Source organism: Tribolium castaneum, chromosome 1 (genome assembly GCF_031307605.1).
Source record: "Tribolium castaneum strain GA2 chromosome 1, icTriCast1.1, whole genome shotgun sequence".
In the NCBI taxonomy this organism is placed as follows: Eukaryota; Metazoa; Arthropoda; class Insecta; order Coleoptera; family Tenebrionidae; genus Tribolium; species Tribolium castaneum.
The window spans coordinates 36,328,039-36,351,295 of record NC_087394.1 but is presented as its reverse complement, the minus strand read 5'-3'; the positions used below and the strand labels follow the sequence as shown (position 1 = coordinate 36,351,295).

At 32.4% G+C, this 23,257-nt stretch overlaps 3 protein-coding genes and 1 long non-coding RNA gene across 6 annotated transcripts in view; 1 reads left to right on the top strand and 3 right to left on the bottom strand.

Annotated features, from left to right (window-relative positions):
* Positions 1-597: 597 nt before the first annotated feature.
* Positions 598-13,137, bottom strand: ClC-c (Chloride channel-c). The gene is made up of 14 exons (XM_008192382.3): positions 13,005-13,137; positions 12,773-12,865; positions 9,697-9,844; positions 7,349-7,378; positions 6,958-7,298; positions 5,736-5,897; positions 5,532-5,679; positions 5,275-5,414; positions 4,414-4,596; positions 4,146-4,360; positions 3,536-4,096; positions 1,263-1,426; positions 990-1,203; positions 598-932 (listed from the first exon to the last, which is right to left on the bottom strand). Exons 2-14 carry the CDS (start codon positions 12,851-12,853, stop codon positions 842-844), a joined length of 2,478 nt encoding a protein of 825 aa, XP_008190604.1. The 5' UTR covers positions 12,854-12,865; positions 13,005-13,137; the 3' UTR covers positions 598-841.
* LOC103312232 (uncharacterized) lies at positions 13,001-17,470 on the bottom strand. 2 transcript variants are annotated; one of them, XM_064358489.1, is made up of 2 exons: positions 16,775-17,397; positions 13,001-13,412 (listed from the first exon to the last, which is right to left on the bottom strand). In XM_064358489.1, exons 1-2 carry the CDS (start codon positions 17,012-17,014, stop codon positions 13,173-13,175), a joined length of 480 nt encoding a protein of 159 aa, XP_064214559.1. In that variant the 5' UTR covers positions 17,015-17,397; the 3' UTR covers positions 13,001-13,172. The 2 variants fall into 2 exon arrangements, with proteins under 2 accessions (XP_064214559.1, XP_008190606.2); XM_008192384.3 differs by having other exon boundaries at positions 13,172-13,412; positions 13,538-17,470.
* A 408-nt stretch (positions 17,471-17,878) lies between these two features.
* The window catches only part of LOC103312234 (hypothetical protein), a 77,216-nt gene continuing 71,837 nt past the window's right edge, over positions 17,879-23,257 (bottom strand). The window contains exons 1-3 of one of the 2 annotated variants that reach the window (XM_064358480.1): positions 20,253-20,361; positions 19,958-20,025; positions 17,879-19,902 (exon numbers count right to left, since the gene is read on the bottom strand). In XM_064358480.1, the coding sequence (XP_064214550.1) occupies positions 18,007-19,902; positions 19,958-20,020 (1,959 nt within the window). In that variant the 5' untranslated portion in view covers positions 20,021-20,025; positions 20,253-20,361 and the 3' untranslated portion in view covers positions 17,879-18,006. Of the gene's footprint in view, positions 19,903-19,957; positions 20,026-20,252; positions 20,362-23,257 lie in introns of those variants that run through there. The other variant, XM_064358478.1, reaches the window with a different exon arrangement.
* LOC103312235 (uncharacterized) lies at positions 20,331-22,692 on the top strand. Its single transcript, XR_010335258.1, has 4 exons — positions 20,331-20,470; positions 20,519-21,692; positions 21,739-22,040; positions 22,417-22,692. It is a non-coding gene; the product is annotated as an uncharacterized LOC103312235 (long non-coding RNA).

Sequence of the window (23,257 nt, the reverse complement as noted above, 5' to 3'; positions counted from 1 at the left end):
CTATGTTTGTGCATTTTACAGATTTTTTCTACAATTATAAATAAAATCAATTAATTAATGAAATAAATAATTACTATGAAGTAGCTGCAAAAAATTGTTATCTTATGCTTAAATGTTGTAAATAATTTCGGTGGCCCCAAAAAATATTGAATTAAGTAAAGTTTAAAAATTCATTCAAAATAATTTTGGTGCTAGCGAAATTTTTTTGAGAATTTTTGGACAAAAACAATAAAAATTCGATTAATTGATATTTATTACTATTCTTTTTGAGAATTAGTAAAAATACTTTTAGTAGTAAAAAGTTCATTGCTTTTTGACAAAAATGTCGATCGTTAAATCTTGGAGATAAATTTATTTAATAGAGTTGTTTACCAATTAGGAAGCGAGTCGAAAATGTGAATAAACAATCAAATGTCAACAAAGACCCCAAACTATTGGACGTGTTATACACCAATCAATCGCACACCGAATCGAAGGTCAAGAAACGAAAACATCTTTGAACTTGTGATCGAAAAAAAGAGTCAACAAGGAAATTAAACAAAACTGTTACGTCAATGTGATAAGTCTCTGCTGGTGGAAGGTTAAATGAAAGAACGGTTTTCTTTAGAAAATTTTTATTATATATATTATTATAATCTGAGCATTATTGACAACTAATTTGATTAAATAACTTTAATCGCAAAACAAGGCTGCAAGTTAATAAAATTACGGCAGGAAGACAATACGTTGAAAATCACGTCACAATAGAAGTAAAAAGTCCGTAATAAATAATAGGGGATTAACAATACAATACTAATATGCACAAATATTAATAAACCATAATATACACAATAAAATTTATTTAATTAAACAGAACCGAATTCGGGTCTTCATTATCCATCTGTTTTATATGCCTTAGGACGTCCTTCTTCGTGATAACTCCTAGTAATCTTCTGCAAAACCACACAAACCAACAATCCGCACTGCTACCAACCTCACAACAACCTTACCCGTTATGTGTGACTAGTGTTTGCCTCAACCCCAATTTCCTAAACATATCTACAACAGTTTCCATTGGAGTTTGATCAGTTATGGTGATTGGTGCCATATCTAGGATCTTTTTAAGCTTCAAAGGTGGTGGTCCTAAAGTCTGTGGGGGATTCCCACTAGTGAAGAGCACTATTGACTGGCCGCAAATTCCGTCAGCCATTCGTTTCGCATTGGCTAGACAATGCAAACATTAAATATCACCAACTATTCAAGTGGTGATTAGACAGGCTTACCAATCGCCAAATTCAAATCCCTTCGAAGGACAAAACCCACTAAATATTGAGATTCTCGAGATACCACAACAGGATATCCGTTATGTTCTGTCTCTTTCAACAGAGCTTCGATGTCGTCCACTGTCATCGAATCCTGCGTGATGACGCTCAACGTTTCGTTGCGTCTAATATTAAGAAAAAATCATAAAACCGCCCCAAAATTTGATACACCAAAGAAAATTTTTAACAATTGTTTTTGCTTCCCGGAAATTATTTTGCAGACCAGAGCCAGATCGAGGATGAGAGGAAGGAATAACAATTAAGGAAAAGGAAGACAAAAAAAAAAATAAAACCAACTTGAATAACAAATAACATGAAGTTAAATGAAAAAGAAATTGCATATATGGATAATGACAACCAATTCGTCCCGAAACATTTTCAGACCAGTTTGGAAAATATTTGATGAAATTTCACGAAATATTTGAATATCTGCCTGAAAAATCACTATGCCTTAAAATTTTGTAAACAAATTCGGTGACTCTTCACTCTTCAGCTTATTTTTGAATAAATTCTTCAACTTAATTCTTTTCTTATAAAAGCACTTAAACACTTAAAACACTTGAAAACTGGGACAATATTGTCGTTGATCACTTAATTTAAGCGCCAAAAAAGCAAAAATAAAATCATTTTATACATAATTGGTCGAAATTTTACTAAATAATTCAAAAAACGCAATAAAAGGTAAACTAATACCATTTTCGAACCGATATTTTTGGCTTATTTTTGACCGAATTTTTCAAAATTTCTGTTTCGGGCTGAGCAACAAAAAGGCCCAAAGAAAAGAAAAATAATTAATTTTAAGTTAATTTAGTAGTTTTCTGTTCCGTTTTACCAAAATCACTCGAAAAACACTGAGGTTTTTTAGCGTAAAAATCTATTCAAAAGCTAAATAAAGCAAAACCTACGTCATTCGCCAAAAAATCGGTAATTTTGGACGAGATTTTACAAATAATTGACTGCTTGATTGGAAAACAACATCATTTTACGTAAAGTTGGCAATTTTTTGCCGAAATTTTACTAAATAATTTAAAAAACGCAATAAAAGGTAAACTAATACCATTTTCGAATCGAAAACGGCTTATTTTTGAGCGAATTTTTCAAAATTCCTGTTTCTGTTTGAACAATAAAAAGGCCCAAAGCAGAGAAAAATAATGTAATTTTTTACTTAATTCTGTTCCGTATTAATAAAATCTCTTGAAAAACACTGAGTTTTCTTACCGCAAAAATCTATTCAAGGGCTCAAAAAAAACACCCAAAATAGAAAAAAATATAATTTGGGCAGTTTTCACAATTTTTTTCAAATCAATTACGTTCATCGATAAATAAGTGTTAAAAGGCTCAAAAAAAGTTAAAAAAAATACGTATTTTCAAACCGATTTGTGCCTTTTCGGCTTATTTTTGGCAAAAGCCCTCAAAAAATTGTTAACTTTCTGTACGTAACTTTTGACCTAATTAATTAATTTCTTTTCTGAGCTCAAAAATGTGTCTAAGCATTCGAAAAAAGTATAATAATAAATTAAAATAGCTGCATTTAGAACTTAAAAACATGATAATAAATCGAAAAGTGTAGTTTCGACTCAATTTAGGAAAATCTCTAAATGCGTTTTTAGTATGCATTAAGTGCTTAAACAAAAATTTATATAAAAATCCAATTCCATCAACTTATTGCCTCATTTTCATCCCTTTTTTTTAAATATTTCGACATTCAAATAAGGTTAATTCTTCAATTAACTTGCTAGAAAAAAAGTTACTGCACTTGGTAAAAAATTGTTGATTTTAGCATTTCAACAGCGTGTTTTGTTTTTGTTAAGCAAAGAATCGTCCAAAATCAACTGATTTCAACATAAAAAACACAGATTTTATTAATTTTTAGGGCCAAAATAAGGCGATTTCATATTTTCTACAACGAGATTTGCCTTATTTCTTTGGGAAAAAAAAATCGTTCAAAATCAACTTATTTCAACAGAATTTTTCCAATAATCTAAAGCGAGTTGAGGTATTTGGTAGCGAGTTTTGTCATTTTTAAGCAAGTAAATGTCCAAAATCAAGTGTTTATCTCAAGTGGTACTTAAATAGTCGCTTTTGAGACCTGGAAATCGTTTTTGGTCGAATTTTTTGCCGACCAGTTTTTAAATTATGATTTAATTATTTCAGGAAAAATCCGGCTCTGATATTATTAAAAAAATAATTTTGAGACACGACCGAATGTAGCGAGTACATCAAACTTTACTTACTTCGGTTGCATAACATCCGCCGCCAGCGACGTGTGTTGAAACTCATCTTTCGAGTCCAAAAACGGGTACCCATTCAGGGCAATATGCGCATCGTAAATACCTTGCCTACCCAAGGCATCACCCACCCATTTACTGGCCATAGCGGCTGCCATTAAGGGCACAATATATCGCACACCTCCTGTCAGCTCAAACATGATCACCACCAGCGAAACGGTCATTCTGGTGACACCTCCCAACACTGCAGCCGCTCCTACCATTGCATATAGACCTGGTGTAATGCAATCATCGCCCGTTGAACATTCCCCACTGAATAGCCAATTTTTGGGGTAGTTGTAGGCGAGTTGTTCCATTCCAATGCCCACTATTCGGCCCACGATCGCTCCCAAACAAAGACTCGGGATGAATAAACCGCAGGGGACTTTCATGCCGAAGGTGAAGATCGTCATGATTAGTTTGAGGATTAGGGCGAGGATTAGGAGCCAGATGGCTTTGTAGACGCCAGGGCCGGCTGCCGCGATTTCGATGGCTGAGTTGACATCGGTGAAGTTGCGATTGTAATCGCTGAAAAGATTTTTGATAAAAAAAAAAATCCAATTTTTTTCACACTTACCAGAGATTATCCGAGTTGGAGATGCCGCACTGGCTGAACAGAAGATAAATCAATTGGCTCGTGTTCATGCGAGTGTAGGGGTTGGGGTAGGCGATGATGGCCGTCATTACGGTCACGACTAGCACCTCAGTCACAGGATATTGACCGAGTTTGGAGTACTTCCGGTACCGGCACCAGTACAAGTTGGCCTTGATGAATATCGTTGCGATGATACCCTTGATCACAAATCACGATAAATAAAAATAAAACACGATCTGGGATCACTTACTCCGATAATTCCCAAGCCGATGAAAGGAATCAATTCGAAAAATATCCATGGTTTGTTGTATTCAACGTAGAACAGTACCGAATGTTCGTTTCCAAAAGGATTGATCGACCTTAAGATAAAGGCGGCGATTAGGGCGCAGAAGAACGATCTCCAAAGTGTTTTCAGCGGGAAATAATAGCTGACCTTAACAGAAAAAATAAGTATTAAGGTGTGTCGTTGAATATTGTTATGCAAGAGGTCAATGCTGATTTAATTCTTGGCCGGAAGTTTGTCAAATCAAAGTCACAAATAATTGATGTATTGAAGAGAAAACAGCCAAACACCGAATATGACAGAAAAGGAAACACTTAACACAATAATTACGTCCAACAAAAGAAAATCAGGGACGAAAGTGCTTTGTGAGCCTGTCAATTATTTAGAATATCGAAAGAGAATGAAAATAAGAGACTGAAAAAAATTTGGCTCTTTTAACGCGTGTTTAGTCAATTATTTATGAAGAAAAAAATTTCAACTTTAAATAAGCAACAATACCAGACTGTTAACGAATCAAAATCAAGGATCTATTAATAATTACAATAGTAACTGACTTTCTGCAATTATGTTATCAGTAAGTTTTTTAGTTGGGGTGTGTTACAACTTATTTGAGCTATTAACTTAATTTTATCACGATTATGTGAGGTCTATCTTTAAAATAAAAAAAGATTAGATGTTACAAGAAAACTGCAATTTTCTCTGTTTTCTTTTATTAAAACTCTTGCTTGTGTCCATTCGTTAGAATCGAAATTCAATGAGAAATTTTTTGCAAAAACAATTAAGTTTCTAGCTTTATCCAGAAGGAAGAAATGAGTAAATGTTATTCACCTCTTCAAGACTAAAGAGGACTCCTCCAATGGGCGCTCCGAAAGCCACCGAAACTCCTGCAGCTGCCGAAGCCGACAAAATCTCCCTTTTCTTTGCTTCATTCCTCCCGTACTTGGGAAAGAGATATGATAAAATATTACCTACAATTTTTTTAATGCTATACTTTTCTCAATACCACGAAAACAAAAACACGTTTTGTTACATGTCCGTGTATTGATCACACAAATCGAACGTTTTATTATTAAAATTTTATTTACCTATGGCGCAGGCTATATGAACCATTGGTCCTTCTTTCCCGAGACTCAAACCGGCCGAAACCGATAAAATCAAGCCCACACATTTGATGACTAAAGTCCATTTGCCCAAATAACCCCGTATTATAAAACCGCTCAGTATGGTCTTGATCTAAAACAATTTTACTGATAATAATAATAATAAAAAAATAATAATTTTAAACGCACCTCTGGTATACCAGACCCGCAAGCATATGGTGCAAACATTCTCACTAAAGAGGCCGATAATGCGGCAAAAAGTAACGCCAAAACTATGTAAAAGAGATAGGAAATGATGTAAGCACCGGCTCCATCTCTTGACTGGCCCAGGACTTCAGGCCACGTCAGCCACTACAAGGATTCGTTGGTTTAAACTTTGATTAGAGATCAGGAGACGAAACGAGATACAAAATCGTGCAAAAAATAGTCCGGCCAATTAATTAAAGTTCAACCAATTCACTAATTATTCGGAAAAAATACACAAAAGTTAAGCTTTGCATTTGTCAACTAAAATTTTCAATTTTTGCCTTTTTTTTAAGTTTTTCAACCAAATGCAAAAATGTTTCGCAAAATTCTATAAAGATCAAACAGGAGAATAAAAAAAGCTAGGTTGAAATAAATTGTAATTTTTGTTTTACTTTTCGAGTGGTAAATACAATGTTTTATCTCTCAAACATTGTTGAAGAAAAAACTATGTTTTTTACATAAAACTGAAGAAAAATCATAGAATTAAATCAAAATTTATGTGAACTTTTTTAGCTCTTGACTAGTTTATTATGCAAGAACTTGTCAAAACTCACTTAAAGAATCATAAAATAAATTAAAAAGTAAGTTCAGCGATAAAACAAATCAAAAAATCACCAAATCATGTCAAAATTTTTTAGTTATTTAGCACAATTTTTATTTAGAAACAAAAATATTTCGAAAATATTTATTCAAACCAAAAGCAAGAATTATTGTTTTTTTTTCTCGAATAATTTCGCTAAAAGTGGATAAAAAATCACGAAATTTAATCACAATTATCTTATTTCACTCAAAATAGTTTGATTTTTAACCCAAAACTCTTTTATTTGGTCAAAAAAATAAAAAAAAGATGTTAGTTTACCAACTTAAGTCACCCAATTTCGTTCATTTTTGAGCAAAATTTCGTCAAAAATAAACTGGAAAAAGACAATATTTGGTCGAAAAAAAATTATTCCTTTACTTTATCCAAGCTTTTCTGAGTTTCATACCCTAATAACCTGAGCTAAACAGTTTTCAATTTTTTATTTTTCAATTTCATTTCGTTCATTTCTTCATTTATCAATTTATTTTTCTGTTTATTATTCGAATAAATACATTCTTTGAAATCGTTGCTCCTTGTATGTCGTTTCGTATCATAACCCACAATAATTTGTAAACGTTGGCAAACCTGTGAGCAATTCCCCGAATCAAAACTCGTCTCATTCGACGACCAACAACACTGCTCTCTGTTCAACCAAAACGCTTGAGGACAAATACCAAATTTAAGATCTGTCATCCAACTAGCTCCAATATCAATCCCTCCAGCCACCATACCAGTACAGAGACCTACTAAAAGGACACACAGCCAGCCTGACCAGGCGTCATGTGCCCCCTCAATTAGGTTCCAAATAGAGTCTTGTTTTTTCTTGACGAGATGTCGATGTCGCATGCGATCTCTGGCGATATCCCTTTGCCAATCGATCGTGTGGAAATCGTCATATTGGCCAATGCCCGGAATATCGACCGTTTCTATAAAAAAAAAACACTAAAAAAAATCATTATTTTGTTACAAAACGTACCTCCTTGCATTCCACCGAACGAGACCGAATCTGGAATTCGATTAGGTTATGTAAATCAATTAATAAATTATAATAACAAACAAATAACTGTTTGTTTGATCGAAGAGAGCATTAGTAATGTAGCCGATGACTCAAATCATAAATTCGTATTGTGTGGTATTTCATTAAAAGTGTTAAATTTTTCGACATTATGGTCGAATAACGTCGCTTGAATTAATCTACAGTGTGACCTTGTACGAAATCAATTATCTTACATGAATAAAAGATTGAAATATTTTATAACTAATGGGGCGAAAATCTCCCAAATGTACTTACTGACTAGCTTTTAATAAAATTTATGAAACGTCAAGTTAGGATAGCTACTAATAAAAATCTTGAAGAAGCATTTTAATTAAAATATTCATATTTATTGCTTTTTTATCGCAACCTTAATAGATTATGTACAATAATCAAGTGTCATTTATTTATGTAAAGTCCAGGCTGGTTAATTCAATTTTAAATATAAAAAACTACGTGTATGTGGTACCAAATTATCACTGATACATGAAGGAAAACAAAATATAATAAAAAAGTAATGTTGTTCGTCACTCCGTGTGATAATAACAACAAACAGCATTTTCAAATTTATTAAGAAGTAGTTATACTGTTTAAATTCTTATTATAAATTACAAATAAACAGGTTTCGTCAATTACAAAGCTTACGGTCACAATATTTTTATCTCCTATTTCAAGTTTGCAGAAAACTATTCTTCATCCTTAAAAATAGATTCTAGACAACTTATAATAAGATTTGTTCTTAAAAAACCCATAGGCTTTAATAAACCTCGAGATTATACATAATTTATAAATAATTATTTTAAAACAACTTTAATTTCATGTTATCATTAAAAAATACAAAATCTTTTCTTTTGTTTCTTAAGCCATTTCAACGTCTCCGATAGACAGACAGACCGTTTATAAATACAAATAACTTTCAAAAATAAAAAATAAATTATTAAAATTTTTTAACAATCTTCTTTATTGTTATTTTTATGAATCTATCTTAAGGAATTAATGTGAAATTTTTTTCCTCCTTTTTATTATTATTATGCATGATTATTATAAATTTAATGCTTGTGAATCTAATAACAAAAATTATGTATCACATAAACTTTTTTTGTAATAGATTCTTATACAAAATCGTTAATTTAGTTAAAACTAATTCGTTCCAACCAAAAATCGTTAAAAAATGTAACTAGGAGTTGCATATTTAGTATTTTTCTTTATAGTTTTTTTATTTTCATATTTTCCATAAAAGTCTTAACAAAAAAAAAGTACCCATCATTGCTTCTGATGATCTTTATATAAGTTATGTATAATATTTCATCGACACTACGCTAAAATTTTCGGTAAAGAAATTCAAGTGAGAGTAAAAAAAATATAAAACCTTTATAAGAAGGAAATACTCAAATAATTTCCTAGTAGTTCTCAGCAGTTTTATCTTCCCATCAACTGATGTACGTGCAGACACGATGTAAATTTTCGTAAATGCAATAAAAAAAACACAAAACGATAATTTTGAGAAATTCAAAAAATCTATCTAAAAGACTGAAAACAGAAATTTTCATATTCTACTAGGTAATTTTATTTAAAGAAAGATTTCATTGCAGACCAGTGTTATGTAGATTATGAAATAAACGTTATTTTTATACATTATATATACATAGTTTAAATATATATTTAAACAAATTAAAAATTTGTGTGGCGTTTGTTTCGTGTTAGAGATACAAAACAAAAAAACATCACTTTCAATCAACATTTGTTGCAAAATCAACGCTTCAATACTGTTCTGAAGGTATTTCAAGTGGCATACGTTGGTATGTAATATTTACTTACAGCCTACGAACTGTAAGTAAAATATTATTCCAGGGTAACCATGGAAACTTGCACCTAACTAAAAAGTGACGCTTAAAAAGATGACTTACAGAACAGGTATTGCTGGTCAAACAAATTAAAGACATGCAACGATAAAAATTGCAACACACACAAAAAAAAATTAATTTTTTTGGCAAAACATTGAGAATTACCTGACCTGACCTGACGCCAAAAAAAAAAAAAAACAGCATACTCTCGTACACGATGCATTAGCTATTTGTAATAAAAAGCTTCAAATGTATTATGTTTGAATGTAAAGTATTCTTGATGGAAACTCTAATTAATGAAAACAATTAATTAATATAAACACAGTAAACAAACTTTAGAGAAAAAACCCAATACATAAACAGCCTCCTAATTATAATTATTTGCAATGAAATTAGTGAATAGTGGAAACCGCCCCCAAACCAGGTTGTTTACTCCCATATACTCACAATGTGATGTGCCATCCTCATCCTCCCCCAACCTCGTCGTCCTCTCGCCGCCGCCTCCAGAAGTCGTAATGTCGATCATATCGTCACCATGTGCTGGTGCATCGAAATTATCCGACGATCGTGCGAAAGCAGCTCTGTTCGTATTGTACTACATCGAAAAGAGAATTTATTAAAGCACACCACAACATGACAATTACGCCGATGATTTTCTAACAGCCAGCATGCGCGGCCTACAGATCGATATGTTATCAGGTCATTCTGCATTACGGTTCATGAATGGACGCGTCCAGCTTTTACCACACACTCCTCTATCAAGGGGCTTTACTACCAAGGACGAGTTTGACAATTTTGCACTGACCTTGTACTTGAACATTCCAATGCGAATGATGGAAAAATTACAACACCGAAAAGACGAATAACTTATTAAACTCTGACATGTGCTTATCAAGGATGCACTATCAATGTTGGAATTTGATATGTGGCAGTGTATTGGTCCTATTTTTATTTTTATGTTACTTGAAAGTGGTTAGTGGTTTAGTTTATTTCAAGGCTGGTAATGCAATTTGCGAACTTGATTAAAAGTGATATCGATTATGCTCTCACTGTCAAGTTTAATTAGATAGTGACCTGATTCTATCATTTTCTGGTGAATTTTTTCAGAATTAATTAACATTACCTATAATACCTATTACGTATAAGTCGCTGCAACTTTTTTTTTTAAAGAATGGCATACCAAAAAATGTACAGTCACCCAAAATGAAAATGACGCGACCATAAAATAAGTCAAAACACACAAAAATAAAATGAAACTGGCGTTACTTTGCGTGTTTCACTTGATTTCATTCGTTTTTGAGCGAAATTTCGACAAAAACAGACAAAAAAAAATGATAAAATTGGGTCGAAAAATGAATTATTCTTACTTTTTTAATGCTTTTAAAGACGTTTTTGAATTGAAAAAACACAAAAACTAAAATCAAGAGATCATTTTTTTTATTTTTCTGATGTTTTTTTATACTGAAATGCATTGACCAAAAATTTCAAGCGTATGTATTGGTCGATCATAGCAAGCTGATCCTAAGATGATTTCGAGGACTAGACTATTAATACTTCATGCAATAAATTTCATTCGTTTTTTGTCTTAATTGAAGAAACGAGTGATTTGTTTTTTTTTTTGATAAACACGCATTAGAAAATCAGTGAAAAATTCGACAAATAGGTCGAAAAGAAAGGTTTTTCAACACGTTTTGGAGTTTTTTACCTAAATAAATCATTTCCAAAAAAAAAATCCCCAATCATTTCAAAGAATAGTAAAAAAATTTCGAACTTCTCCCGAAACTAGGTATCGCGTTATGGACGCGTCATTTTCATTTTAGATGACTGTAGCTGATTTATAAAAATAATTAATGAATTATTATGTTTTGAATTAATTAACGTTTATTATAAAAAATTCTGGAAAACTTAAAAAAAATAAGGATTTAATACAAACGCTGATTTCAGTGTGTTAATTAGTTTTTGAGATGCAATAAAAATTCTTTTAAGATAAACAGACGTGGATAAAAAATTACCTTAATAAATTGCCATATTGTCTAAAACAATTTCTTTTAAAAAATTAAAATATTATTCAACCAACACTTGGTGAACTATTTTGGTCACATTAGAGACAATTTTTTTCCATTTTTTACAACTTTTCAGATGATTTCAAAAATGGTTACTTATTTTGAGTACCAATGCACTAAAGCAGGATATCTAATGCAAAAATTACTGATAATTTGTTCAGTAAAAACCACCAGAAATGATCTCATAATAAAAATGTACTATTGTAGTTTTGGTGAACGATTTTCGATTCAAAATAATATAAAATACCAACGATTTCAGAAAAAAAATATGTTCTTAAATAATATACAAATGCGTTCACTACACGGTCAGTTTTTTCACAGTTTTGCAAACAATATTTAAAACACTGACACGTAATTCCCTTTAATATTTAGAAACAACTGATATAGCAGTTTTCATTTAAATAAAGTGTAATTAAATAATGATAATTTGCTAATAAAGATATACTTAATAATGGAGGTCAATCAGAAGTCAATTTCAATTAAAATAACCACTGGTGTTGAATATTGGCCATATTTATATTCATATAAAATATATTTGGAATTTATTTTTGTCCGAATTTAAAGTATTTAAAGATAATTATGAATACGATTAATAAAATAACATAATTATGCTATAAAAATAATAACAGATAATAAATAAAACTAAAGTTTCATTTATTAAAAAAAAAATCAAGTAGGTATACTGTATTTTGGGATACAGGGTGAGTCTGTTAAAGGTATCTTTTTCAAAAACTAATAAAAATCTCAATTAATTACGTTTATTTGAATGTTATTTATACTTACTTAACAATTTTTTAGTGCTAACAACATTTAGTTTACAGACAAAATCATCAACATATGATACAAGAAATTAAAAATATTTGCAGCTATTTTCTGTTCAATTTCATGAAAACCATTGTGGTGTAAATAGCCTACTTTTGGCATTAACTTATATGAGTTGTCATGGCAATATCAATGATATTTATTAAAATGAACCTAAAGTACTTAATTAATTTAATCATAAAAAATCGTAAAAAAATCACAGTTATAGAGAAAAACGCAAGTATTTAAAAGCTGAAAAACGCTAAATTCAGTGCGACTTTTAGTTTTAGAGATATACATTTCGTTCACTTTCATAAAAACTATTGTGGTGGAAATTGGGTACTCTTGGCTTTTATATGAGTTGTCATGGTAATGGGTTAATCAATTCCACCACAATGGTTTTTATGAAAGTGAACCGAAAGTAGTACTATACTTTTAATAGACTCACCCTGTATATGTTAATTATGCATTAACACGCAGTAACACTGCAGAATAATAATAATTTGTGACTAATAACATAACCTAAGTACCTAAGTTAATGAAACGCAATTTTTCTAGAACAATTGCAATATTTCCGCAGTTTTTTACGTATAATTCGTTAGTCAAAACAGTGTTATCAGCAGCAAGCCCTCGCTTATCCTTGTATAAAAAATAATTACCTTCTTATCAACTGACTGATAGCTTGGTGAGTTCTGTGGAACTGCCGTACCGGCCCTTTTCAATGGATATTTTTCCATCATTCATTTGTACACCTAAAAATGGTACTGACAATCACAATTTTTGCAAAAGAACTGTAACGATTCTTTCACTATTTACAGTTCAACGATCTTGACTTGCTTCCAAGTGAAAGTTCCTCGTGATACGCACGTAACACCAAAACAGTAAACTCACCATTGTGTAGATTTTTATCCCTTATCAGTACTTTAATCGTTTCATTTAATTTAGATAAAACACACTGTAAATTATGGTATTTTTTTTACAAGACGTCACATCGGATTAATCACACCTGTCATTTTTTGCGGTAATGGCGGCAGTGACAATAAGGCGGGAAATTCAAATTTAAAATTTATTTTTCGCTTTTACACAAAATTCACAAAGGAAAACGACAAAACTGACGTGGTAGCCACACAACAGTATCAAAAATAGACTTTTCAAATGGGAGAACGTTATATTAACACTTGTGATTGCGTCCTCATGGTCGGGTGGAATAATTAGGTTTTGGTCAGCTTTTTTCGATAAACCCACTTCCTGGTCCAGTAAAACACACCGATGGACTTCGTCCATGTAAGGCGAGTTTTTCTGGAAATAATTGACCGTGTACCCCGTTGCCAGTGGTTCTTTAACAATGTGGTAACCGTAAAGTTTCGCCAAGATAACAGCACGGCTAAAAACCTCAACAAACGAAACTTTCCCAGCGTCTTTACCTTTCCTAATTTCGTACATTTTTCGTGTACTCACGAAAACTAACTGTGTGTGAAGACCGTAACTTTCAACTTTTAGGAGATAATTTTTGTAATAATCGGCACAAAAAATTCTCAATCCTGTTTGTCTCAAATCGTCCAAAGTGTTAATTTCATCGAAGTATTTCGGTTTAGTGAACGATGAAGTAAATGAGCATTGAAAGCACGCACTCACAATAATAGAACCCAACATCCAAACCGTTAAAATGAATTTAACTGGCGTTTCTTTTCGCCCAAAACTTGTCGTTCCTCCACTTCCTATGAAACACTTCCAGGCTTCAAACAGCCAGTAAATGAACGAATTTTGTCGCTTCTTTACCACAAATTGTGCCTGTTTTAAGACACAACTGATCAAAAAAAGAAACACTAAAACACTCAACCATATTTTGTAGTCAAAAATCAAAAATAAATAACTCTCTTGTGGTATTTGCCCAGCTTTGGGCACCAAAACCACCAAATTTTCCAATTTCCTTGGATAGGAAAAATCGATTTGTGAGAACGTATCGAATTTGTACAACGGAATGAAACTAAAATCAACAATTCCGTTCAAAACGTTGTCATAAAGCCCGTTAAAATGTTCCTCTTGCGCCGATTCAACAATTTGCAAAGTTGCATTCATCATAAATGTGATGGCTTCAAGGAGCTCGTAGTCAGGACCGTACCACTGCCCTTTGGAATTTTTCGTGTTTCTTGGCGTGTCTTTAAACATTCCGATCTTTAGGACGTGTCCGTTGATGTCAAGCAATTTGTTGGGGAAAAAATCCCGGGAATTTGTTAAGTTGACGATTTTTTCCTGTGCGAAACCGTTGTAGGACAGGACGTTTATTTGGGTGTTGACGAAGACCAGAACGAAGTTTAGGATTTTTCGGGACCATATTATTTCCAAACTTTCCTCAATCACACTAAAATTGTTGACTGTTCCAGCGATAATGAAAAATATCCTGGATTTAGGTGACCACAAGTTGCAAGTCTCCATCTGGTCTAGGGTTAGCACCAGATCGTTAATTTGCAAAAAAATGAAGATTTTTGGCGAAACTTGGCGATTCTTTGTTGTGTTTTCCGTACAGTTAGTAGTGATAATGTATTCAAATTGGTTTGTGTTCAAGAAACTGTTTACAAGATCGTTGATAACAACGGTGTGAGTTGTGATAATTATTGTAATGTCTACATCCAAGTCTTCAGTTTTTGAATATTCGGTAAAAAAATGTTCAATTTCGGATTCCAGCAAGGTTTTTTTGGATAGTGCGTCTATTTTATTTTGCTTGGACGTAACTAAATCTAATTTGTTTAGTAGTAATACTGATATCAACATTAACATTGTCTCAGCTATTTTATACCAAATGCTCACAAATTACATCAGCGGTTTAAATGGATTATTTTTGTTCGTTAAACGGAGTCATTATGTGTTACACGGTTTTATCTACTTTTTAAGGGGAAAGGCAGAAGATCCATTAGTGCGACCTTTCATCGACAATAAAATAGAGTGATGTAACTAAACACCTTGTTTAGTCAAAAGTCATAGAAACTCAATTATTTCGCCAATTATTGGCAAAAATGGTGTAATTTTTAATTTTTTGGGCGCTTGAACGCGATTTTCTTAAAATGGAACGAAAAGTTGTTATTATTAACTATAATGAGTATTCAAAAACTGAAGATTTAATTAACAATATAAATTAATCACAACTTACACGTTGGTATCACTATTTTTAGTAAAAAAAATGGTTTGGTGGTTTGAGCACTTTATTTAGTCAGAAACGCAATTATTCTGCGTTTTATCTTGTTTTTCAAAAATGCAAAATGATTTCAAAAATCAGTTATTTTCCTTTTCTATTGTTTTAGTGAACTTTTGCCAAACATTAACCGACAAAGACCGAAAAATAAACTTGAATTGGTTCAAAATTGAAGCAATTTTTGCATTTTGTGAGCATTAATTTAAGCACATTATTGCAGAAATTTTGCAAAACCGAGCTGAAAATATTGAAATATTGGTTGCTTCAAAAATTTTTTCAGGCTCATTATTACTCGTGGACCACCTGCATAGTTTGTAATGTTGATTTATTTAAAAAGTTTGTGTTAAAATATCTGCTAAAGCCGGTCAGTACTTGGGGCCCTGGTGGCTCAGTGGTATAAGCGCCACTTACGACGGGGGAGGTCGGGGTTCGAACCCGGATCAGGGTAACAATTTTTCTATGAAAAAAAGTTTAAAAAAGGTAAGTGAAACAACACGTAAACAAAAATAAGAGATTGAGAGAACACATAGACGTATAAACGTAAGCGGAGCATAAAACTGACAGAAATAAGAAAATAATGCGGCAAAAGATAAAAGTACGTAAAGGCGCCAAAGTGTAAACGTAAGAGCACATCCTAATAAAGGGAAAATACCTTTTTTTTGAGAGAAAAGGAGATGAACGTAAAAGTGAAACATAACTTTAAACTTTAGCGTTGAATCCTTAGATGACTTACTTCTTAAATTATAAAAAAAATTAAATGAAAATATTTAATTTATCTCTAAAAATTTTTAGTTAACTGAGTTTGTTTAGTAAAGTCCCGAAAAACATTGTTAATAAAAATCCAGTAGGATTTGCGCACGTCCACTATTTTTGACTAGAAAATACACAGATTTGGTGATTTTTGGAGAAATTATGTCCATTTTCGGTTAAAAACGTGCTGAAAGTCACAAAAAAGGTAAAAACAATTTTAAAATTGTAGAATCAACTTATACGCCCGCTATCTTTTGATGGAATTTGATGAAAAATTAGAGAATTAAATTGAAAAAAGTGGAAGAAAATGTTTTCTAGAGCTAATTCGCCGACTTTTGAACTGAATGTATTTGCGTTTTAGGTGAATTATTGCAATTATACGGGTTAGTCAATGAAATGTAATGTTGGTTGCTTAAAAAAATTTTTCAGGCTCATTATTACTCGTGGATCATTCTGTATAAATTTAGCCGATTTACGGAACATTTCAATGGCCAAATAAATAACAATGTAATTCTGAATAATTTCATTTTCTGTAAACCGACCCGTATCCTTTTAAAAATTTAAAATCCGCATTTTTTTAGTGCTTGATCAGAAATTACTCCAAATTTGCGCTTCCCGTACTTATTTTAAAAACTTGCTTGCATGCCTCACTTACTTCAAAAGCGGTCATGAAGCGATTGCTGAAAGAGATATTTCCGCAAATTTCCTGAATTTTGCTTACTTTACTCGGATTAAAGCTTTTCAAAGCCAAAAGTTTGTCGGTTGTGGTCATTTGGAGGCCCTTGACTGTGTTTATGCCAATGTTTCGCATTTCTTCGATATCTGGAAGAGGGACGCCGTGTTCGGTCAGCATGTAAATATCCTGAAAGAAAGGTTCGCTTTCGATGTCCAATTCCTCCGTTTCAACAGATTCAGAAGGACTAGCTTCTTTTTCTTCAATTTCTTTTATAGCTGTGTCCATGTTGATCCAAAGAAAGGATAAATAAATTAGAATTTTACAATCGAATACAAACAACGCGTCCAAACTGTGCTCTCAAATGTCAAAAATATTGGGTTACCAACAAAAAAAAAACAATGATGACAAAAAAACTAAATTAGGAGAGACCTTCAATGTTCACCGAAGAACATGTTGGAATCCTATTTCTCATCCTTATTTCCTTTTTTCCAGGCAAAAATGTTATAAACCTCCACGTATATAGTCCTTGCTGGACAAATTAGAACAATCCTTAAATACACGAGTAATAATCAGCCTGAAAAATTTTTTGAAGCAACCAACATTACATTTCATAGATAACGTGGATAGTAAAATAGATACTTGGTTTATTTGTGTATTTTCTAGTCAAAAATAGTGGAATACCGGATTTTTTTTTAAATTTTTTTATTAACAATGTTTTTCGGGACTTTCCTAAACAAACTCAGTTAACTAAAAATTTTTAGACATAACTTAAATATCATCGTTTAAGAAAAAAGTTATCTAAGGATTCAACGCTAAAGTTTGAAGTTATGTTTCACCCTTACCTTCATCTCTTTTTCTCTCAAAACAAAAAGTATGTTTACAATTTAGCGCCTTTACGTACTTTTACCTTTTTCCGCATTATTTTCTTATTTCTGTCAGTTTTATGCTCCGCTTTACTGTTATACATCTATGTGTTCTCTTAATCTCTCATTTTTGTTTACGTGTTGTTTCACATACCTTTTCCACACTTTTTTTCATAGAAAAATTGTCACCCTGATGAAAATTAATTGATAACGTCTGGAAAAATTTCAAAGTTTACGAGTAATTTAGAAAAAAGGGCAATTTTAAATAGATAAAAAAAGTACACCATGCATCAAAATTATATATTTTTCATCAACATAAGCAGCAAAGAAAAAATTACCGGAATAAACAACGGAAAAAACTAAAACTCATCTGACATACCATAACTAGACCTAGAATGAAATACTAGTAAATACCTAAGGAATTAATGTCATAGCATCAAAGTTGTGGTTATTCTGTAAGTAACTGATTGACACTTGTCCATTCTCATCCATGTTTATCCCCATTAGAACAAAACGTGTTATGGTATTCCTGATAACATCTTTATCTTCAAGTACTTTTAAGTAATTCCTGTCCCTCATGTCAAGCATTGCTTTTTTGCTGCTCTCCTTATACTTCGTTTCGATAAGCATTAAAAAACTATCTTTAATAATGACAACATCGATTCTTCTGCTATGTTTTACCCCATTTTCTGTAAAATTAAAATTGAGTTCAGCACTGTCTTTAAATTTCAAAGTACTGATCAGAATTTTTATTGTACAACGGATGTTTTCTTCGTTCTTTTTAATCCATTTTGCTGCATAGTTTTGTAAAACATCTTCAAGACTCGTATGAAATATTTTAAAGTCATCATAATCACAATCCCTCTCAGATATTTTCAGAAAGAATTCTCTGCAGTCCTCTGTAGGAATACTATTCCTATTAAATACTTTAATGTTAGAGTCTGTTATCTTTTCCTCGATTTTCTCTTTAATCTGTTCGTTGGGTATTACGAGCAGCCCAGACTTGTTAGCTACAAATGACAAATAGCCTTGCTCAACAAGAAATGAGAAAAAAAGGTCATAACGTGGAAATTCGACGTTCTGAGGGTCAACATTTCCAATTATCTCTACCAACTGCAGGATATCCTCTAAAACCAAGGTTTTAGATTTTTTAATCTCTATAGGTTTATACAACAGTAGTTCTGTTTGAATTATTTTCATAATTGTAGGGAATCTTAAAGCTTTTTCGAGACCTACAATATATCCGGTGTCTTGCCAATCATATATAAAATGTTCCTCTTGAGTTCTGCTAGCATGTTCTAGCACAGACCAGATGTTGTATATCTTTACTCCACAAACTGTAGAATAACCGTTGAATTTTTTTTCTGCTTCAGCAATTCGCTGATCATCAAATTGATATGTCTTCCTTAACAAATTCCGAATTTCCATAACTGTCAAGCCATAGTAAGGAACAAAAGAGTGATTTTCCAGAAATCTGAATGGCTTTATGTTTGAACCAGAAAGACCCATTCCGGAAATATGGGAAATTCCGGTGATAAATGCATATTCTATATGTTGCTCAATCTCATTTTTCACAGCAGCTTGGATTATACCTAAATAAAACTGTATGATCTTCGCTAATTCATCTTTTGCCTTTATAAACAATATTGCTTGCATGATAACCGAATCGTACTCGTCGATAAGTAGTACTACTTTTTTGTTAAAGCTCTCAAAGACATAATAGACTAAAGTTTGCAAACCGTCAGATATCAACCTTCTATCCATTGCTTTCCTTTCATCCCAGTCGGCGGGGTTCAACCATTTGGCATATATATTTTTGTCCGATTGACTTAATGCTTTTTCCGATATTAAATATTTATGTTTCTTGAAGGCTTTACTTAAAATCCCACAACAGAATGCAACTCCATCAGAAAAACTTGCGATTGGCATGTCACATTTGAATGAAATGTGTAATGTAGGATATTTTCCAAAATGTTTGTTCATCAAATCTGGATTCTTAGTTATTTCCAACTGAAGCTCTTCAAACAGCTTGTAATTAGCTGTCTCCTTTACCTTTATTTGGAATTCATCTTCTGATAGCATCTTATATTCTTCTGGTGGTACTTGCAACTCAAAACAAGTCTTAAGCATCAAGAGATTTATAGTCTTTCCGAAACGGCGTGGAGCTGTCAGCAGCACTCGGCTACGACCGCATTTAAGGAAAACTTCTAACAGAGTGGTTTTATCGATGTAATACGAATCATCCCTCGTCCCCAGAAGACTAATAAAGTCCGATGTGCCGAGCATCTTATCTGGTTTTCCAGACGGTGGCTATTTTGTGAAATAACAAATAGAATATGGTTTATAGGGGCATAATTTCACTTACGTTGCTACCGGCAGATACATTGAGAAAATCTTCATCATCAGAATTTGGTTGTTGTGGATCCATAGACTCTGCGCAAGTAAAATAAATTAATAAAATAATTTAAAGTAAAATGATGATTTTCTGTACTGTTTATGATTATTGTTGTAAACGATAAAAAGCTTTTGAAATTGTTTCAGAATAGCTATTATGAGATGTTGTATATTCTAATACTTAAGATATTAGTTAGTTAAAATAAACAATTATCTTAATAATGCGTAAACTAAAACATCAATATAAATCGCAGTAATAATTTTACATTTTAATTTTGATGAAACAAAACTGAATTGTCACTGGTGAGATGACGTTTAAATTGTTAGGTTAACTGTCACTTCAAAATGAAAAATCATCAACATTGCTTAAGAATTGTATAAAAATAATCACTTGTTCAAAATGTCGTGTAGCACCGTTTCAGTCTTGGCCCCAAACGGCCGTCGACAGACCGTCAAATGTACCGCAAACACGACCATAATGCAGGTACAAAAAACATTAAAACTAACCCCAAAAAAAACACCTACTTTTCAGATTATTGAAGAAGTTTGTCGCAAACAGGGTTTCAAGCCGGAGGATTACGATATTAAGCACCACAACAAAGTGCTTGACACAACTATTTCGTTCCGTTTTTCTGGTTTGCCAAATAACGCTCAGTTAGAATTAGCAACAGCAACCAAAGCACGCACGGACTCGGAAGTAATTCTAGGGCTATGAATGTAAAGCGACGTTATTGGTCGATTAAAAATAAAGCTTTCAGCCACCGCAAGGGAGCGCATCGGTAGAAATAAATAGGCAGCACAAATTGCACTGTTGTGTTACTGTGTTACCTAAACATGCTTTGGCTGTGGGCTCTGGTGTCAAAGTCTGTAATACCGACAGCACAAATGTCAAACAAAACTATCAAATCAGGGTGGTGAAACCTAAATGCACCAAGCCAAGTATAGGCGCCAAATTCAAAATCGACTGTAGTTCGGCTTGCTATCGCAGATGTCGCACACACGTATAGTCAATTTTAGCGAAGCTACCTATAATATCGGCAGAAATTAACAGTGGACCTGTGACAGTTGCCATTGTGTAAATCGCCATTTTGTGCTTGGTTTGTTTGGTGTTCGCCCTCGGCTTTGTTTTATGTGAAATTAGTACTGTTTTGTGGTTTTTTTCGTGTGTGTGCTTTTTTGAACTTTTTTATTGTGGGAATATAAATAATTTGATGGATCAATCATTAGTTTATAGTTATCGTATCGTGTATATTGACTAGTGATAATAAATTTTTATTACAAGTTTATTGTCTTTATTTATTCTCATATTTTATTTTTCGTATTCTTTGTAAATATTCAGCAACAATAGTTGTCTAACATCAGAAAGTGTTATTAGCAACTATTGTTGTGAATATTTACAAACAATACGAAAAATGCAATCAAACTTTAAAAGAAAAGTAACTACGGGCAATTCAAATCGCCCGCCGATAACGCTTAGTACGCGCTGGCAACAATAGATGTGCTAGTGACACTTTCGCTCTATCCGGACAAGGACAGATGCGTTTCTGTAAAACCTGTTATTCTGTGTATCAAATGGTCGAACGCCATTTTTAACGGTTTTGTATGTGGTTTTTTTTACCTTGTTATTCAACAAAATGCATACAGCAGTGCATTTACTTTGGTTTTAGTTTTTACAACTAATAAAGTACTCTTTGAATTCGTGAGAGGTAAACCAATAGAAGTAAATTAACGTATAACAAAACTTGACTCTAGAAAATTGAACGTGGGCATGGGACTATAACACTGTTGTTTGTTCGGTACAAGGGTGTACCAACAATAAAAGGCCCATATTTGGTTTCCCACATCCCATCAGTAGATACAGGCCGTCAAGAACCCTGGATAATGTAGTTTGGATTGCCAGTTGGCTATCCAAGGTGCCGGAGGACAACAGCAGCAATTTGTTGCAAAATGAGTGATTAATTTTGCTAAGAGAACTGGATTTTCAACCTTTTGCTCAACGTGTGGACAGATTCAACATTTGAAAAATAAATGTTCCACCAGATGCAACGACACAAGTAATCACTTATAATTTAGCGAGTAACAGTAGTATTGAGACCTTAGAGCCAATTTTTTGAGTATTTTTGAAAGAAATTCACGAAATTGCGTTTCTGAATGACCTAAAAAACACTTTAAAACAATCGAAACTGATAGAATTACTTCATTATTGAAGTAATTTGGTGCATTTCTTATGGAATTTGGCAAAACAGTTGAAAGGTTGAAAAAGGCACCATCCTGACATCATAACTTAATTTTCGACTCAATTTTGTTTTCCTTAAGGCCTTAAAACTAATATTCTTTGCTCGTGTTTTATTTAAAACTTTGTAATTGCAGCAAATTTTCTCGGAAAATAATAGGAGAATTTAAGTAGATAATTTTTTTTCTATTTTTCAGATCGTATTTCTTAACCGTACAACAGTAAGCCTCAGTCAGTTATAACAACAAAACAATCCTCCAATAAGTCGAGGCTTTCACGTCGGTGTTTCAATTAAACTAAACAGCGTCGAATGACCGAAGACCGCTTTGCAAGAGCTAAAACCGGCAAGTTGCCATCAGATGTGAAAAATAATAACCTGTGTGTAAATTTGCATTACAGAACAATAATTTTAAGATGAATGTACCTATGTCAAATAAAAACTGTTATTAATAAATTTTTACAATATTACAATTTTTTATTATGAAACATTTTTTGTACTCTTTGCACATATTTGCAATGACAGTTTTTAGTAATTTGTTACTAAAAACTGTTGTTGCAAATATTTGCAAAGATTACGAAAAATTATAATATCAAGCGTTCATTTAAAAAAAAACTCTAGAGTGCTTTGAAATTAAAAAACAATTGTTTTGTATGTCTGTGATTAATTCGTGCACTTACTTGTCAAATTGAAAGATGTCATAACCTTACTTTTTGACAATTAAAAAATAACACATTTTCGTAAAAATATTTATTTATTAACTATAGAAACTGTTGGAAATGTGTTCCTTGTTGCTCAACACACATAACACAACGCCTTCGAACACTGTTTAACACATTACTCAGTTCAAGTGGATTTTCGTTAATTTCATCAATTTTCTGTTGAATGCGTCGTCTTAATTCATCAATAGTTGGAATTGGTGTAACAAAAATTGAATTTTTAATGCGTGGCCAAAGATAAAAGTCGTAAGGCGTTAAATCACATGATCTTGGGGGATAATCATTTGTTGTATTCCTGCTAATTATTCTGTCATCAAAAAA

What these genes read in the sequence shown, in the direction of transcription:
- LOC103312232 (XM_008192384.3), bottom strand. Translation starts at nt 14,891, where the DNA reads ATGTTAATGTTGATATCAGTATTACTACTAAACAAATTAGATTTAGTT. An exon ending in AATGTACGAAATTAGGAAAG is followed by an intron (nt 13,413 to 13,537) that starts GTAAAGACGCTG and finishes AATTATTTCCAG; the next exon opens with AAAAACTCGCCTTACATGGA.
- ClC-c (XM_008192382.3), bottom strand. Translation starts at nt 12,853, where the DNA reads ATGATGGAAAAATATCCATTGAAAAGGGCCGGTACGGCAGTTCCACAG. An exon ending in TCCTCTTTAGTCTTGAAGAG is followed by an intron (nt 4,597 to 5,274) that starts GTGAATAACATT and finishes TTTTCTGTTAAG; the next exon opens with GTCAGCTATTATTTCCCGCT. An exon ending in TCGGCTTGGGAATTATCGGA is followed by an intron (nt 4,361 to 4,413) that starts GTAAGTGATCCC and finishes TTTGTGATCAAG; the next exon opens with GGTATCATCGCAACGATATT.